This window comes from Lycium barbarum, chromosome 5, assembly GCF_019175385.1.
Source record: "Lycium barbarum isolate Lr01 chromosome 5, ASM1917538v2, whole genome shotgun sequence".
Lineage (NCBI taxonomy): Eukaryota > Viridiplantae > Streptophyta > Magnoliopsida > Solanales > Solanaceae > Lycium > Lycium barbarum.
This window is the reverse complement of record NC_083341.1, coordinates 137,185,432-137,204,023: the sequence shown is the minus strand read 5'-3', so window position 1 is coordinate 137,204,023 and position 18,592 is coordinate 137,185,432. Positions and strand designations below refer to the sequence as shown.

The 18,592-nt window shown below is 32.5% G+C and overlaps 1 protein-coding gene and 2 long non-coding RNA genes across 3 annotated transcripts; 1 reads left to right on the top strand and 2 right to left on the bottom strand.

Annotated features, from left to right (window-relative positions):
- The first annotated feature begins 2,442 nt into the window (after nucleotides 1-2,442).
- On the top strand, nucleotides 2,443-3,967 carry LOC132641801 (probable carboxylesterase 6). Its single transcript, XM_060358892.1, has one exon. It carries the CDS (start codon nucleotides 2,735-2,737, stop codon nucleotides 3,791-3,793), a length of 1,059 nt encoding a protein of 352 aa, XP_060214875.1. The 5' UTR covers nucleotides 2,443-2,734; the 3' UTR covers nucleotides 3,794-3,967.
- Nucleotides 3,968-7,399: 3,432 nt separating this feature from the next.
- LOC132642797 (uncharacterized) lies at nucleotides 7,400-8,915 on the bottom strand. Its single transcript, XR_009583343.1, has 2 exons — nucleotides 8,634-8,915; nucleotides 7,400-7,863 (listed from the first exon to the last, which is right to left on the bottom strand). It is a non-coding gene; the product is annotated as an uncharacterized LOC132642797 (long non-coding RNA).
- A 3,406-nt stretch (nucleotides 8,916-12,321) lies between these two features.
- Nucleotides 12,322-13,914, bottom strand: LOC132642796 (uncharacterized). The gene is made up of 2 exons (XR_009583342.1): nucleotides 13,480-13,914; nucleotides 12,322-12,756 (listed from the first exon to the last, which is right to left on the bottom strand). It is a non-coding gene; the product is annotated as an uncharacterized LOC132642796 (long non-coding RNA).
- Nucleotides 13,915-18,592: the final 4,678 nt, after the last annotated feature.

Sequence of the window (18,592 nt, the reverse complement as noted above, 5' to 3'; positions counted from 1 at the left end):
AGTAAGTGCATTCTTTTTTTCTCATTACTTTTTATCTTTTTATTTAATTTATTTATATAATTTTTTAAATTAATTTATTTATTATTTTTTTCTGGCTTCAAGGGCTGGTCTCAGCCCAACCCTTGAGGCCGGCAGGCCAAGAGAGGCTAGGCTTTTGAGCGTCACTTCTATATGGGCCAAAGAAATCTTAGCTCAGCCCTACTTAAATAAAGGGTTGGGTTGGGCTGACCTAGCGGGCCAAGCCCATATTGACAGCTCTACTGAGAAGAGTTTCGATTTGAATTTAACTTATATATATTGATAGTGTAAATATTTTTTTTATCTTTAGTGTGTTTTTATTATTTGTTATAGCTAATTATTTATTTCATTTTTAAGATTATAATTTCACTTATAATGGATGATAATATGTAGTGATTATTGACGTACTGGAATTTTTGGTAAGTTATGTCAATATTTGAAGAAGTGAATAAATTAATATAATGATAAGCAATGTCATTTTATTTATTTATATGCAATATTTTTATTTTGCTTATAATTATTTTTATATAGGTATCTAGTAAAAACAAATATAGACGAATCGATATCCTGTAATACCGCTTAGAGCAAGATATATTCGTACCCAGTAGTGATCATTTAAATAACCTAATCGTGTAAAAGTTCATAGAAGTTAAATTTTTTATAATTTGAAGTTTCCAAAGTTATAAAGGGATAACTTTGCCCATTTCAAGTCCACATGTAGGCTGTTTGTAGTGGATGAAAAATCTCGAATAATCTTCATATATTTGGACGGTCATAAAATAAAATGGGCCAAAAATCAAATTACTGTAGTTCCTTGAAAAGATGTTAATGGGGTGCAGCCAGAAGTTAGGTCCAGTTGCTTTAGCTTGACTCTCTCATGCACGGCTATCTTATCTCAACTTTATGTTATATCCCCAGAAAATAATGTACACCTTATTCAACGCGTAAATGCAACAGTAATTGGAGTATGTTTTATAGGCTTTATCATTTTTATTTTTATTTTAATTTAAGCCACCTTTAGTGGTGGGAGGTTAGGCAGACCCCTACCTAGTATATTAAGATCCAAAAAGCAAGGTATGTGATGCCTAGCCTCTTCAACGCTATCTTAGAAGATGAACAAGTTCACTTCTTTATCATATTCAGTTAGAAGAATTTAGTATTACTTTCAAAGTGATTCTCGGCGGAAAATTTTTATCATGTTATTTATAAGCACAATCGCGTTTTAATACCCAATTTCTCCTACCATATTATGGTAAAGGTAGTCAATGTTACTGGCAAATAAAGCTTGCACCTGTTGATTAGAACTCTATATATTGCTATTGATATATTAATTTGTTGTATCCAGTGGCGGAGCCACATGTGTTTAAGGGGTGTCAACCGACACCCTTTCGTCGAAAAATTGCACTGTGTAATTAGGTAAAAATATTTTTTATGTATATATATTACATATTGACACTACTTAACTTATTCGTGAATTTATTTTTTCATATTTTGACACCACTTAATAAGAATTCTGATTCCGCCCGTGGTTGTATCCCCAACTATTTACACCTTATATTGACGCGTAAATGCAACATAAACAAAGTAGTCATGAAACCAAAAGGTCCATATTGTGTGTGACTATTAATTAATCATTTCGTATAGTTGGTCGTAATATTATAGTGATAGTCTTTCCTTACGTTTTCTATCTTGGTCCACCCCCAAAAGCAAAAAGAGGAGAATATTTACTACTTAGTTAATAGAGTCAATTCTAAAATAGTTTGATAAAATAAGATATTACGAAGATTGTATTTGAACCGTGACCTCAATAACTAATTTAGTTTCGGGGTAAGGAACAATTAGATGCGCAAAAAGAAAAATTGCTACAGCCAGAGGCAGATTCAAGATTCGAAGACGACGGATACACCATCAGAGGCAGACACACGTTAGAGAAACTTTTACACATAGAATCGATGTACAAATAGATAAATATATTTTCAATGATTACTACTCAATAAAGTTCATTGCATGGTCTAATGGTTGTTAAGTATCTTCGAAACTTGTTACCTATGCAATTTTTAGCCCCGCCTCTTTTAAGTTTTAACCAGCTAAAAACGGGAAAAAACAACTCAAGAAAGTATGGCACTAGGCAGCAAGTTCGACTGGTGTGCTCACCACTTTTATATTGTAGGGTGTGAAACGAAATATATGATTGTTTTTTAAGAGACATGCATATATATTTGTTTTTCGAAGTTAATGGGGTCCCCCCTTCCCGTCCATCTAGGTCCAACTCTGAATACAACAGATCTGACCCAAGTCAATTCACTATATTTTTTTAATATATTTTAAAATATCATGAATTGTTTAGATTGGTCTAAACCACAGCAACCAATCGGTACTCAACACAAGAAACAACCAAAAGTTGACTGACTAAAATGATTAATTTTTTCCACTGGCGAAAGAAACTCCCGGGTTTGGGATGTTGAATAATGGAAGCCAATGCAACTCAGCCCACTATTATTGCAAATTTCCAAATTCCCCACTTGGCATGTCAAAAGTGGTCAATTAATCCATCTTTCTTTCTTTTTTTCTGATGCTCCAACCTTATCTTTTTCACTTCCTATATAATTCATCAACTACTATAATTGTGTAACCAAAAAGTATCCTCTCAAAACACTCTCCTCTTGATCTTTTTGTTTCGTCATTCTTGATTCTAGCAAAATTTCTTCATCGTCTCATGAGAAAAAGAACATCAATGGCAGCCATAACATATGATCCAAATTTTGGCCTTCAAAAAATCAAAGAACTTCCTCAACATAGAGTTTTATTAGAAGAAATTGAAGGGCTTATTAAAGTTTACAAAGATGGACATGTTGAGAGACCTCAAATAGTCCCAAATGTCACTAGTAAATTGCCTCTTGAACTTGGAGTCACTTCTAGTGATGTGATAATTGATAGGTTCACAAATATTTGGGCACGTTTATATGTCCCAAAAAAATTATGTCAAGGAAACAAATTACCTTTGTTAATTTATTTCCATGGAGGTGGATTTTGTGTTGGATCAGCATCTTGGATTTGTTACCATGAGTTCCTAGCAAAATTGGCATCAATTGCTAATTGTGTGATTATGTCTGTTAATTATCGTTTAGCCCCCGAAAATCGCCTTCCGGCAGCCTACGATGACGGCGTTCAGACGATTGCATGGCTAAGACAAAAGGTGCTTAGTGGGGCTAATGAAGATTATTTGTGGTTAAATAAGGTTAATTTTTCTAGCATTTTTTTGGCAGGTGATAGTGCTGGTGGGAACATAGCCCATAATGTAGCCATAAGGGTTTGTTCAAAATTAGGTGACCTAAAGCCAATAACATTAAAAGGTACAATTTTAATTCAACCCTTTTTTGGCGGAGAGTCAAGGACTTATTCCGAAAAATGCATGGCGCAGCCGCCTCGGTCGGCGCTTACATCAGTGAGCGCCGACATATACTGGCGGCTGGCGTTGCCAGCGGGGGCTAACCAGGACCACCCGTGGTGTAATCCGATTGTTAATGAGAGTATACATTTGGTGGATTTAAGGAATATTCCTGGTATATTAGTATGTATATCTGAGTTGGATATATTGAAAGACAGAAATTTGGAGTATTGTGCTACTTTAAATAGAGTTGGTAATAAGAAGGTTGTTGAATATATGATGTTTAAAGGTGTAGGCCATGCGTTTCAAGTACTGAACAAGTCTCAAGTTGCACAAGCAAGAACTGCAGAGTTGATTGCACGAATTAAGGTCTTTATCAGTAGATGACCACAGTGTACATAACAGATAATCAAGGATTTAAATAATAGACTTAACTAGTGTATGGTTGTAACATGTCACTTACCGTATTTTACAGATTACCTATGTTCGCGATAGGAAGTTACTTGTAATTGGCTTTTATGGGCTAAAAATCGTAAAAGAAAATTACACTATTGATGTATAGTTGTTAAACCATAATCATATATAGATTAGTCATGTATATTTGCTGTAAAAAGTTAACTTGTAATTGGCTTCTAAATGACCTAAATAGTGCGAAAGAAATTTACATTATTAATGTATAGTTAGTGAACTCCGTAATCAGTATATGTGAAGTCCAACTGTTTTAAATCCAAAATTTAAAGACAAAATCTGAAATTCCTGTTCGATCAAATGTCTTCACCTAAAATAAGACGAAGCATTTTAGATAAAAAGTTTCCGCATATAAACGACATAAAAAAGTGATAAAAGGTGTGCAATAGTGAAATGACCTGGTATTCGTGTCGGCATGTGAACTTGTCCAGTATAAGTATTGAGAGCAATCAGTTAATACTTCATTTGTTTGACATTACTGTTTTCCGGTAAAACCGTCAGCTATCAAACAACGAAGTTAGAGATTTATTTTTATGAATTTAAAGAGAAGTAGGTCGTATTCAATTCAAAAACTCTTTCGAACGAGCTTGGAGTTTGGATGTTTTTCTTATAAGGGATACAAGTAATAATATTTATCTAAGTTAACAGCGTAAATGAAAAGTAAGAAAATCACAATAATGATCAGATCTCTGAGAGTAAATATATTTTTTATCCAAGTAATAATACAAAAAGTGAGGACTTGGGTACAAAAGTGTGATGATACTTTCTTCTCTCCTAAGCTTCGTTTATATAACCAAACCCTTGGTATGTTACTGCCCTAAGTGACGTCAATTGAGTGACGCAGCTTGAACTCTGCGCACAATGACACTCTGCTCGATGACGGCTGATGTGATGGGAGTCATTAGGAGTGGGATGAAGCTATATAGATCCGTTTGAGACTCTTGCGACTGCGAAAACTTTTCGCCTATGCTTTGAGTTCGCCGAGCATGCTTTCTCTTTATATTTCGAGACCCCAAATCTTCGGACTCACCGTTCCTAAAATCCGTCGAGTGTTCAGACCCGCATACAATTATGTTTGTTCTAAAGAGAATAATATATTTTTTATATTCTCTTAATTTATTTAGTGAGAATATTTTTTAATCAGCACGCAAGTTCTAAGGAATATTAAAGGTCACAATGTTAAAAAAATAAAAAAATTATAATCACATTATGACATACTTGAAAAAAATTCTCCTATTGAACTTTATGTTAAGTTAAAATATGACAAAGAAATGTAAAACATCGTACCAATTTGTTTGATACTTTTCTCTTTTCGAGAGTCAAACGAGTTGTTCTTTGACCATAATTTTTTCATACGTATTTTAAATTATTAATTATGGTGACATATAGTACTTTTAATGTAGTTTCCAAATATAGTTTTATTTCGAAAAATTTAAAGATTTTATGTTCAAACACACGGTCAAAATTAAGAAATTTGACTCTCGAAAAGCGAAAAGTGTCAAACAAATTGGGACAGAGGGAGTAAAAACTATTTGTCAAAATACATAAGCAGCCCCTTAAATTTGCATAAAATTTCATTTTGACATCTAAATTAAGACTTATTCCTATTCGACCCTCCAACACCTATCAAATTGGGTCTATTAAACACTTAAGTTACAATCTCATTCAAGAATGAAGTGCGTGATTTACAATCTCGTTGACATAAAAAGTGGACCATTAAGTCAGGGACGTGCGTACAATAATGAAATAAGAAAAATTCTTATACTCCCTCAATTTGTGAATTCCAATTTTTTTTTTTTTAAAAAAGAATAATCAAAAATGCAAAAATGGCTGTAACCACCTCGTATTGACAGCGAATGCATCCATTGAGGTTTTTGTGACGCATATTATTTCCCCGATAGGGTGATCGATTATTAATTATAGATCATAAATCAAAATGTTGTTGAAATTAGGAGAAATGGAAAATTGGTATTGGAGGGGTTGGCAGGTTGACATAATCGGACAAATGCTTATCAAAGTAGAAAAAATCAATCAATGCAAAAGATAAAACTTCGATCAGATTTGATCAAATTTTCTCCATCCCTCAATTTTTTATTTATTCCTTCTTTTTCTTCTTCTGGTAAAGGAATTTTGGGGTAAGAAACAGCTCACAGTGCTTGAACGAAAAATTATGCCAACAGAATAGTTGGGTTTTTTGCAAATGGATTATAGATTTCCACTAAAAATGTAATAAAAGTGGATTTTCCTCAAAATAATATCAGATATTATGGATCTACTAGTATAATTTAGCTATTCTACATTTCTATTTTCCATAACCATCCAAATGATCCACTGATGGATGAGGCGTGGCGGTGGTGGTTACATGGACTTGGGAAAGGGGATGTTTTTCAATTAGAAAAGAAAGAAAAAATATGAATTATCATAGTGTCACACGCTCAACAAAAGTGTAACTCACAGAATATGACATGTCATTGTTTGTGTTTAATAGACACAATTTGATATGAGTTAAAGGGCCCAATGGGAACAAATTTTAGTTTAGATATCAAAATAAAATTTTATGACAAATTTAAGGGGCTGCTTGTGCATTTGGCCAAAACTATTCCTATCAATTTCCAACCATCAGAGTTTTGATTGATTGACATTCTTTTTTAAACTCTTCTATTCTGATTCTTTGGATCAAAACAAGTGGGAAAACGACATTGATAAGGAGACAAAATAAAAACAGTGTCCGACTCTAATTATTTATGGAAAAGGTTAAGTACATGCATGAACCAGATAAACAATAATTGCCATTGTAGAAACTTGATCAAATAATTAAAACTCAAATTAATTAAGACGAAATTAATAATTATTGATGAAATAAATGTTACTCCCTCTGTCTCAATTTATGTGGTACAATTTCCTTTTTAGTCTGTCCCAAAAAAAATGTCACCTTTCAATATTTAGAAACAATTTAACTTTATGAGATGATTTACAGCCACACATTTATATAAGGCTTGTTTTGGATCACACATTTCAAAAGTCTTCCTTCTTTTTTCTTAAACTTCGTGTCAAGTTAAATGGTGCCACATAAATTGGAACGCAGGGAGTATTACAGTATAAAGTCTATGAGGATAACAGATGCAGCAAGCCGCAATATTTTCCCTGTTTTGTGATGTTTGAACGCTTACACTAAATACATGTGCTAATTAAAACCTAATAAGTTGATACTAAAATAGAGCAAGCATTCTGTACATATATATCTTCTTCTTTTTTCTCCCTTGATTCATTGTTTTTACATTTGTTTCTAAGATTAAAAGGTTAAATGTTCAATCATATCGTAACAAATCAAATAATTTGATCAAATTTGAAAAATATTGAGTGCCAAATCAAATCCAAGTATATGGGCAAGCTAGGCGATTGACAAAAGAATATAATACGTAATAGAAGTGTATTTTTTCTATCACTTTAGTTCTTTTAATAGGCATCTTCTTGTTTGATGTCATTACACGGAGATGAAACTAGGAGCATCTTATATTATAAACGTAACAAAAAAGTTTAGGCTTTATACACGTAATAAATACTTATACAATCATATTATTTCAACAGTATTTACCCCTTTCTTTTCGTGTACTTACATTTCATATATGAAAGGGATTGCCACCCGGAAACAAAAAGTAATTACATACAGCTCTACTTAGTAAATGTTCATTGATCACCTACAATAAATGGTAAACTTGATTGCTATAACAAGTTAAATAATGAATGTATAGGCCTCAGTTTAGAGTCATCCTCTTTATCTTTCGTGCCATGCACAATACTTTCTTGAATGAAAATTATGTGCATAGTGGTGATGAAGGTTCCACGTGTCTTCGCCATTTTCGACCTTAAAGATGAAGGTCCGAGGTTGTGGTTGGCTAAAACTACATCATCCTCGTCGTTTCATCTTTGTACTAGCTCCAACTTTCTTGCTCAAATGAGTGTTCCAGAATGGTTTACGGGGTTGCCTCCTGAAAACAAAAAACAAAGAGATATTTAAACTCTACATTTCCTAAAGTTAACGTATTAACATGATGAAAATATATTCATAACTAATTAGTGTCGCCTACTTATATATCTTTCTTCCGTTGTGCGCTATGTTTTCGCCAAGTTTGCATGAATTTCAGGTCTTGCAAATTATAAGTAAATAAGCTTAATTATTTAGTGTTTGTCTAGATATCATTAGCCCTAATTGAAAATCTAGACAAAAGAATAATATGATGATAAGAAATAACAATTACAACAACACTACAAGAAGTTTACAAAATAGAGACGCATTCAGAATTTTTAGTTTATAAATTTTGGACAATAACCGTCTGAATAGAATATGTATATATATTAGATACAACAAATTTAACATAAACACATGGTTTAAACTAAACTATTAATTCCGTCAAACCCGTAACTATGACGGTGGATTCGTACCTGCAGCAAACGAAGTTAGATTTACAATTTTGAACTTTCGAGGCAGCATGAAGGTCAATTTCAGGTATAATCACTAAAAAATTTACTCATTAAAATACTAAAGGTCAATTTCACGTATAATCACTAAAAAATTTACTCATTAAAATACTAAAGGTACAATAAACTTATTTCTAGCACATCAAACTAAATGAATATTGCTCATTATAATAGTAAATCATAAAACTTCCTATTTTTTTGTCAGAGATGGTTTACTGTGTTTTTAAGCTTTATCTATACATGAATCTAAAATTTTATAGCTAGAAAGTAGAAACTATACCAGCGAACTTCGAAAGGGCTTTGTCCTTCGTTTTCTTCTTTCTCCATTTGTTTCATTGGCTTTCAAGAAAAGAGACATAATTTGATTATTGAGAATAGGCATATTAGTATGGAATATCTCTAAGATGGCTAGCTTTCAATGGGAAAATGCATTCAAGTGAAGCTCTTATTTATAGGGGGAAATAAAAGAATGTAGAATGAGCACATGTCTCCACAAAATTAAAGTGAGTAGGTTTTGGTGGTTGAAGGCTTAAAGGCACTACAGCCACCTTTCTAAGGTAACTATGTCTCAACCACCAACTCATCAGAAATTCTAAGCTATTAAATATTATATGTGTACTTAATTATGTCTTCACCACGTCATCTCATATGTGGGCTTTGCAGGCTTGATTCTAATTAATTTTTCATGGGTCAAGCACGTAAGAGAATTTGTTCTGATAATAGGTGGCGGTGAGACTCGAGCCTAGGATCTTTGTCTGCTCTGATAGAATGCTGATATTTTTTATCATCTCATATAAAAATTTAAGTTGTTAGACACAACACGCTTTATATACTTAATTATGTTCTCATCACTCTCCAACCTTAACCACAGGTCTCAGGTTCGTGCCTTGAGAATGGAGAAACTCTTAATAGCTAGGGAGCATTTTCCTTTTAGAACCCTTATGCATTGTAAATCTGGATTAGTCTGGCCAATAAATTTTGAGTGCGAAATGATTCAACCAATAATATATAATAATTTAATACTTTGTGTCAAAAGATTTAATTATTCAGCTCAAAACTTTGAAGTTGATAGCACGTGGAGAGTAAGTATTGATTTTTCTGAGTGGGAATGGGAGCGAACAAAAAAAATTAGAAGTTCTAGGTTTAAGCATGTCAAGACGATTATATATACTCAAACTTTACAGGAACTAAAACAAGTCAAAACTCACAAAACTAAAGACCAAATTCCAAATTAGTTGAAAATTTGATTAATTCCCTAGTTGAATCAAACTACATTAAGTTTTTTATTTGATAAATTACAATGGGTTTATCGCATTGTTTTAAAAAGAAATGTCAGCTAACTGGAGTACTTCATCTTTGATTAATCCAAAATAAGAAAGCTTAATTTAATTTTTTTTATTAAAGAGGGGAACAGTGGTTCATTGATTATATAGGTATTGAACCCTAAGTTAAACAGCCTGATAACGTTACTAGTGTTAACGTCAATGTTTGACGTAGCATTAAAAAATGGTACTCCCTCTGTCTTAAACTCCGTCTCCAGTCAAACTAAATCACATAGATGGAGGGAATGAGTTTTTGTTATTTACTAGAACTCTATAAGATTCTAATTCAAGATGTTACACGACCCTTTCGTTCAACCGGTATCCGAAGTCTACTGACCCGATTAATTTGTATTTGCCACGGGCAGTGACGGAGCCACATAGAGCCGAGGGTGTTCATCCGAACCCCCTCGGCGGAAAAAAACACTGTTTTTACAAGGTTAAAATTATTTTTGTTTTTACAAGGTTAAAATTATTTTTTTTTTATATATATAGTAGATGTTGAACCCCCTTAGGCTTCTTCGTATGTTTAATTTTTTATATTTTAAACCCCTCGGCAGAAATCCTAACTCTGCTACTGACCACGAGTATGCCCCGTGATTAAGGAGGATAAAATGCTCCTTGGAAAAGTTATCTATTTTGGGGTTCAAGCCCAAGACTATAATAAAAAGTAAAAGAATTTCAATCATCACGACACACTCCTCGGTGGTGATCCTATTTTGGGTTGAAGCCCTCTGACTAAAGGTTCAGCAGAATTTAATAGTTTTGGCTCAAACTTTATATTTGTAATAAAGATTTTTACTTCATATGTATAAGTCTCTAAAGAACCCAATAAACAAAAATAATTGTAATTCAAAACCTATAAATTAAAAAATTCCGGCTTCGCTCCTGGTCATATAAAATGATTGAAGGCAATATTGAAATCAAATATATAAAGAAAAGATTAGTCGGGCCCAAAGAAAATACCGAATACCAGATATAAAAACTTCAAAAAAAAATATAGCGAGAAGATTGAAATAGACAAAAGTTAGAAACCACCAATTTGGTGGTAGGTGAAATGTAAGGTAGTGCGAAGTGCCTATGTTATGCTCCGTATTGTCTTTCTCCTTAGTCCTTACATTCAGGGAAGCAATTACTACAAAGAAAAAGACTATGCACCAAACAAAACAGTACTATTCAATAAACCTAACTGGTTACTACCTTTCTTTTTCACATTCTCTTTATTTTAAAAAATCATAATAGATGTGCGATATATTCCATTTAAAGTAATTTTTAAAAACTTTGATGTATACCTTTATTGTAACCTATAAAGTCTTGCCAATTTTCGCATACCCTTTTTTCAATTCCCTTTCATGGTTGAAATATCTGCAACATTTCATACTTCATTCTTAGCAAAAAAATAACATAAGAATAACTACAAAATTTACTTTACAACTTCACTTGCTTAGAGATTAGCTCAATTATTTTACTTTTTTTTAGTGCGACTAGCTCAATTAATTACCCTTTTAACAAAAAGAAAAAAATTTGTAGATCAGTCATCCACGACTGAGTATGCGATTTGTCCTGTGTATATGATACGGATGGTCCATTTTGACAGTAAAAGTGGATTCCGAATTTGAAATTTATAAATTCCTACAATAATTTCAAGTTAAAATACAACAATAATTGTGTTTACACTTAAATATTTATAAACATATAGTATACACAAGACAAAAGCTATTGAATACATGTAAATTCATGAATAACACTCTAAACTTGCTCCTGTTTGGCAGCACCGAATAAAAAAGGTAAATTACTCCCACCAAACAGTTCATTACTCTTTTCTACCAACCACAAGGTCGCCCTAAATATGGAAAATCTACCACCATGAACCAGATAAACAATAATTGCCATTGTAGATACTTGATCAAATAATTAAAACTCAAATTAATTAAGACAAAATTAAGAATTATTGATGAAATAAATGTTACTCCCTCTCTCCCAATTTATGTGGCATAATTTCCTTTTTGGTCTGTCCCAAAAAAAATGTCACCTTTCGATATTTAGAAACAATTTAACTTTATGAGATGATTTATAGCCACACATATATATAAGGCTTGTTTTGGATCACACATTTCAAAAGTCTTTCTTTTTTTTCTTAAACTTCGTGTCAAGTTAAATGGTGCTACATAAATTGGGACGGAGGGAGTATTACAGTATAAAGTCTAAGAGGATAACAGATGCAGCAAGCCGCAATATTTTCCCTGTTTTGTGATGTTTGAACGCTTACACTAAATACATGTGCTAATTAAAACCTAATAAGTTGATACTAAAATAGAGCAAGCATTCTGTACATATATATCTTCTTCTTTTTTCTCCCTTGATTCATTGTTTTTACATTTGTTTCTAAGATTAAAAGGTTAAATGTTCAATCATATCGTAACAAATCAAATAATTTGATCAAATTTGAAAAATATTTGCCAAATCAAATCCAAGTATATGGGCAAGCTAGGCGATTGAGAAGAGAATATAATACGTAATAGGAGTGTACTTTTTCTATCACTTTAGTTCTTTTAATAGGCATCTTCTTGTTTGATGTCATTACACGGAGATGAAACTAGGAGCATCTTATATTATAAACGTAACAAAAAAGTTTAGGCTTGATACACGTAATAAATACTTATACAATCATATTATTTCAACAGTATTTATCCCTTTCTTTTCGTGTACTTCAATTTAAAAAAAGAAAGGGATTGCCACCCGGAAAAAAAAGTAATTACATACAGCTCTACTTAGTAAATGTTCATTGATCACCTACAATAAATGGTAAACTTGATTGCTATAACAAGTTAAATAATGAATGTATAGGCCTCAGTTTAGAGTCATCCTCTTTATCTTTCGTGCCATGCACAATACTTTCTTGAATGAAAATTATGTGCATAGTGGTGATGAAGGTTCCACGTGTCTTCGCCATTTTCGACCTTAAAGATGAAGGTCCGAGGTTGAGGTTGGCTAAAACTACATCATCCTCGTCGTTTCATCTTTGTACTAGCTCCAACTTTCTTGCTCAAATGAGTGTTCCAGAATGGTTTACGAGGTTGCCTCCTGAAAACAGAAAACAAAGAGATATTTAAACTCTACATTTCCTAAAGTTAACGTATTAACATGATGAAAATATATTCATAACTAATTAGTGTCGCCTACTTATATATCTTTCTTCCGTTGTGCGCTATGTTTTCGCCAAGTTTGCATGAATTTCAGGTCTTGCAAATTATAAGTAAATAAGCTTAATTAATTTAGTGTTTGTCTAGATATCATTAGCCCTAATTGAAAATCTAGACAAACGAATAATAAGATGATAAGAAATTAACAATTACAACAACACTACAAGAAGTTTACAAATTAGAGGCGAATTCAGAATTTTTAATTTATGAATTTTGGACAATAACCGTCTGGATAGATTATGTATATATATTAGATACAATAAATTTAACATAAACACATGGTTTAAACCAAACTATTAATTCCGTCGAACCCGTAACTATGACGGTGGATTCGTACCTGCAGCAAACGAAGTTAGATTTACAAATTTAAACTTTCGAGGAGCATGAAGGTCAATTTCACGTATAACCACTAAAAAATTTACTCTTTATAATACTAAAGGTACAATAAACTTATTTCTATCACATCAAACTAAATGAATATTGCTCATTATAACAGTCAATCTTAAAACTTCCTTGTTTTTTTTTTTTTTTCAGAGATGGCTTACTGTGTGTTTTTAAGCTATATCTATACATGAATCTAAAATTTTATAGCTAGAAACTATACCAGCAAACTTCGAAAGGGCTTTGTCCTTCTTTTTCTTCTTTCTCCATTTGGTTCATTGGCTTTCAAGAAAAGAGACATAATTTGATTATTGAGAATAGGCATATTAGTATGGAATATCTCTAAGATGGCTAGCTTTCAATGGGAAAACGCATTCAAGTGAAGCTCTTATTTATAGGGGGGAATAAAAGAATGTAGAATGAGCACATGTCTCCACAAAATTAAAGTGAGTAGTTTTTGGTGGTTGAAGGCTTAAAGTCACTACAGCCACCTTTCTAAGGTAACTAGGACTCAACCACCAACTCATCAGAAATTCTAAGCTATTAAATATTATATGTGTACTTAATTATGTCTTCACCACGTCATCTCATGTGTGGGCTTAGCGGGCTTGATTCTAATTAATTTTTCATAGGTCAAGCATGTAAGAGAATTTGTTATGATAATAGGTGGCCGAGACTCGAGCCTGGGATCTTTGTCTGCTCTGATAGAATGCTGAAATTTTTACGCTTTTATATACTTAATTATGTTCTCATCACCCTCCAGCCTTAACCACAGGTCTCAGGTTCGTGCCTCGAGAATGGAGAAACTCCAAATAGCTAGGGAGCATTTTCCTTTTAGAATCCTTATGCATTGTAAATCTGGATTAGTCTGGCCAATAAATTTTGAGTGCGAAATGATTCAACCAATAATATACAATAATTTAATACTTTGTGTCAAAAGATTTAATTATTCAACTCAAAACTTTGAAGTTAATAGCACGTGGAGAGTAAGTATTGATTTTTTCTGAGTGGGAATGGGAGCTAAAAAAAAAAAAAAAAAACCTAGAAGTTCTAGGTTTAAGCATGTCAAGACGATTATATTTATATCTACTCAAACTTTACAGGAACTAAAACAAGTCAAACTCACTAAATTAACTAAAGACCAAATTCCAAATTAGTTGAAAATTTGATTAATTCCCTAGTTGAATCAAACTACAGTAAGTTTTTTATTTGATAAATTACAATGGGTTTATCGCATTGTTTTAGCAAGAAATGTCAGCTAACTGGAGTACTTCAGCTTTGATTAATCCAAAATAAAAAAGCTTAATTTAAATTTTTTTATTAAAAAGGGAACAGTCGTTCATTGATTATATAGGTATTGAACCCTAAGTTAAACAGCCTGATAACGTTACTAGTGTTAACGTCAATATTAGACGCAGCATCAAAAAATGGTACTCCTTCTTTCTTAAACTCCGTGCTCAGTCAAACTATATCACGGAGGGAGTGAGTTTTTGTTATATACTAGAACTCCATAAGATTCTAATACAAGATGTTACACGACCCTCTCGTTCAAACGGTATCTGAACTCTACTGACCTCATTAATTTGTATTTGCCACGAGTACGCCCGGTAATTAACAAGGATAAAATGGTCCTAGGAAAAGTTACCTATTTCGGGGTTCAAGCCCAGGACAATAATAAAAAGTAAAAGAATTTCAATCATCACGACACACTCCTCGGTGGTGATCATGTCTTGGGTTGAAGCTAGCCCTCTAACTAAAGGTTCAGTAGAATTTAATAGTTTTGGCTTCAACTTTATATTTGTAATAAAGATTTTTACTTCATATGTATAAATCTCTAAAGAACCCAATAAACAAAAATAATTGTAATTCAAAACCTATAAATTAAAAAATTCCGGCTTCGCTCCTGGTCATATAATATGATTGAAGGCAATATTGAAATCAAATATATAAAGAAAAGATTAGTCGGGCCCAAAGAGGATACCGATACCAGATATAAAAACTTCAAAAAAAAATATAGCAAGAAGATTGAAATAGACAAAAGTTAGAAACCACCAATTTGGTGGTAGGTGAAATGTAAGGTAGTGCGAAGTGCCTATGTTATGCTCCGTATTGTCTTTCTCCTTAGTCCTTACATTCAGGGAAGCAATTACTACAAAGAAAAAGACTATGCACCAAACAAAACAGTACTATTCAATAAACCTAACTGGTTACTACCTTTCTTTTTCACATTCTCTTTATTTTAAAAAATCATAATAGATGTGCGATATATTCCATTTAAAGTAATTTTTAAAAACTTTGATGTATACCTTTATTGTAACCTATAAAGTCTTGCCAATTTTCCCATACCCTTTTTTCAATTCCCTTTCATGGTTGAAATATCTGCAACATTTCATACTTCATTCTTAGCAAAAAAATAACTTAAGAATAACTACAAAATTTACTTTACAACTTCACTTGCTTAGAGATTAGCTCAATTATTTTACTTTTTTTTAGTGCGACTAGCTCAATTAATTACCCTTTTAACAAAAAGAAAAAAAATTGTAGATCAGTCATCCACGACTGAGTATGCGATTTGTCCTGTGTATATGATACGGATGGTCCATTTTGGCAGTAAAGGTGGATTCCGAATTTGAAATTTATAAATTCCTACAACAATAATTGTGTTTACACTTAAATATTTATAAACATATAGTACTTTTGAATATACACAAGACAAAAGCTATTGAATTCATGTAAATTCATGAATAACACTCTAAACTTGCTCCTGTTTGGCAGCACCGAATAAAAAAGGTAGATTACTCCCACCAAACAGTTCGTTACTCTTTTCTACCAACCACAAGGTCGCCCTATATATGGAAAATCTACCACATGAATATTTGGAAAGGTGGACAGCCAAGCTACCCAACAAGAGGGAAGGAGCATCTTCTAGAAATACTACTATAAAATAGGTGATGGAGCTTTTGTCTAATGGCAAGAACGCAACGCATAATATGTAGACTAGACACGCATGACATATTCAAATTCGTCGTAGACAAAAAACTTGTACATTCAGTGGAGGTGGATAAGGGAGCGAACGCATTATCCATCATGTTTATAATAGGTCAAACCCATCGACAGACACCTGTGGTCGTCCACTTCTTTCACTTGAGCACCTAAAGTGCCTCTTGTTCCATTTAGACACTTCAAGTGGGCACTTCTTGTTCCACTGAGACACTTTTTGTACTATCAATCAAATATATAGAGTGAGTGTAATACACTTGCCGATGACGTGTCAAAACAGCGAATTAAATGAAGACACGTGGCATATATATACTAAAAATAATTATTAAAGAATAAAATATGAGTACAAAAATTATTTTAAAACTATTTAATTTTTTTTTTTAATCAAAACTTTAAAACTATTTAGTAAATTAAAAAAAGGAGCCAAAAAAAAAAAAATCACCCCCCACCCATCTAACCCCTCCGTCCTCCACCTCACCTTCTTCCTCCATGTTTTTTTTTTACTTACATATTCATTTCATTTTCAACAATGATTAATTTATCAAGCCACCAATTCCAAAGAAAAAACAGCAAACCCAGATGAATGGCTATTGCGAGGAAAATTTCTGATCGAAATATTTGAAATTTCACCTTCAAGCTTCATACGAGCTTCAATGGAGTTCTATGAGTTTTCAAGTTCAATTTCAGCAATATTTCAGTTGGTTTTAGCGTCGAGTTAGTTCAAACACAACTCCACTTTAGTTTAAGATTCGACAAGCAAGAGAACTCCAAAACTAATACTCAAATCGAAGCTCTATCGGCCAACAATGGCAGATTTAATTTTTTGCCCGACAAATGCTTCAAACCCGATGTAGCTTTCATATTTTCAGCTGTGATTGAACAATTTCGAGCTTACAAACATCAGAATCAGTTAACATCAACAAACAGACGCAAAATCTGAGAATCGAAGCCAAACCAAAATTTCAAACTCGAGCTTAGACTCCAACAATGTCTTTTCAAATTTTCGCTCTCAAACTAAGGAACAATCACGGTTTTCAGCTCTAAATAATTGTTACTCGAAGATTTAAACCCAGATCCAAGAAACTCCATCTCATCAACTTCCAATCAGATTTTTCAACGCTGATAATAATTTATCTTCAAGTTCAGGTTTTCAATCACCCAGTTGAGTTTCAAAGAAACACCAATGATTTAAAATTGCAGAACCAAAACTCGTGCAGTGGACTAGACAAGACCAGATAGATTTTTCTGTAATTTTCTAATGATTTTTTTTTTCAATTGATGTAAAAGAAAGAGAAAAGGAAGAAGAAACAAAAAATGCCTTTTTTAGGTCTTCACGCGCCTATTTGCTGTGTAATTCACCCAAGTTGTCAGGTCAGCAAAAAGTGTCTAAATGACACAGTCTAGCCCCACCTGAAGTGTCTAAAACTCTAAATGGAACAAGGGGTACTTTAGGTGCTTAAGTGAAAGAAATGAACGACCACAGGTGTCTGTCGATGGGTTTGGCCTTTACAATAACCATCAAATATTTATCTGTTATAACAAAAAATTTAAAATAAAAAAAAATAAAATAAAAAAAGTTTAACACTAGCCAGCCCCTTAAACTTGCAAATGTTTATCTATTATAACAAAAACACAAAAAAGATTTAACATTATCCAGCCTTAAACTTGCAAGGATATTTCATTTAGACACTTGACTAAGCCTTATTCAATTGAACACCTCACCTCCTAATAAAGTGTTTCAATTAGATACTTTCCGTCCAAATTTTGAAGAAAAAAAAATTGTGTATTTTCATTTGTTTATGAAATAGTTAATAAAATATGTTGTCTCCTTTAATTATAGGCATCAACCTCAAATAGTAAATGTTTGGGATTGCATGGCTTATTGAGGCAAATGCATATAATTAAAAGAGATGACATATTTTATGTAATTAATTTAACTACATAATAGACGAAATGAAACACACACAAATTAAAATTTTCAACTGAAAGTGTCTAATTGGAACACTTTATTACAAATTGAAATAGAACTTAGTTTGAATGTCTAAACGAAATATCCTGACAAGCTTAAGGACAGCTTATGTATTAAGCCTAAAAAAGAAATACAATAAGATGATTATATTAAATTTAACCACTACCTAAATCGGTTAGCTTTTATCGGCTGTTCTAAGAAAGATGAAAGCCTCACAACTTTAGTGGGCGTTTAGCCATAAGAATTATTCATTTTTTTCCGAATTTTTTTTTTACTTTTTTTACTTTTAGCATTTGACCATAAAAATTATTCACTTTTTTCGGAGTTGTATTCCGGAATACCAAAAACAAGAAAAAATTTACTTTTT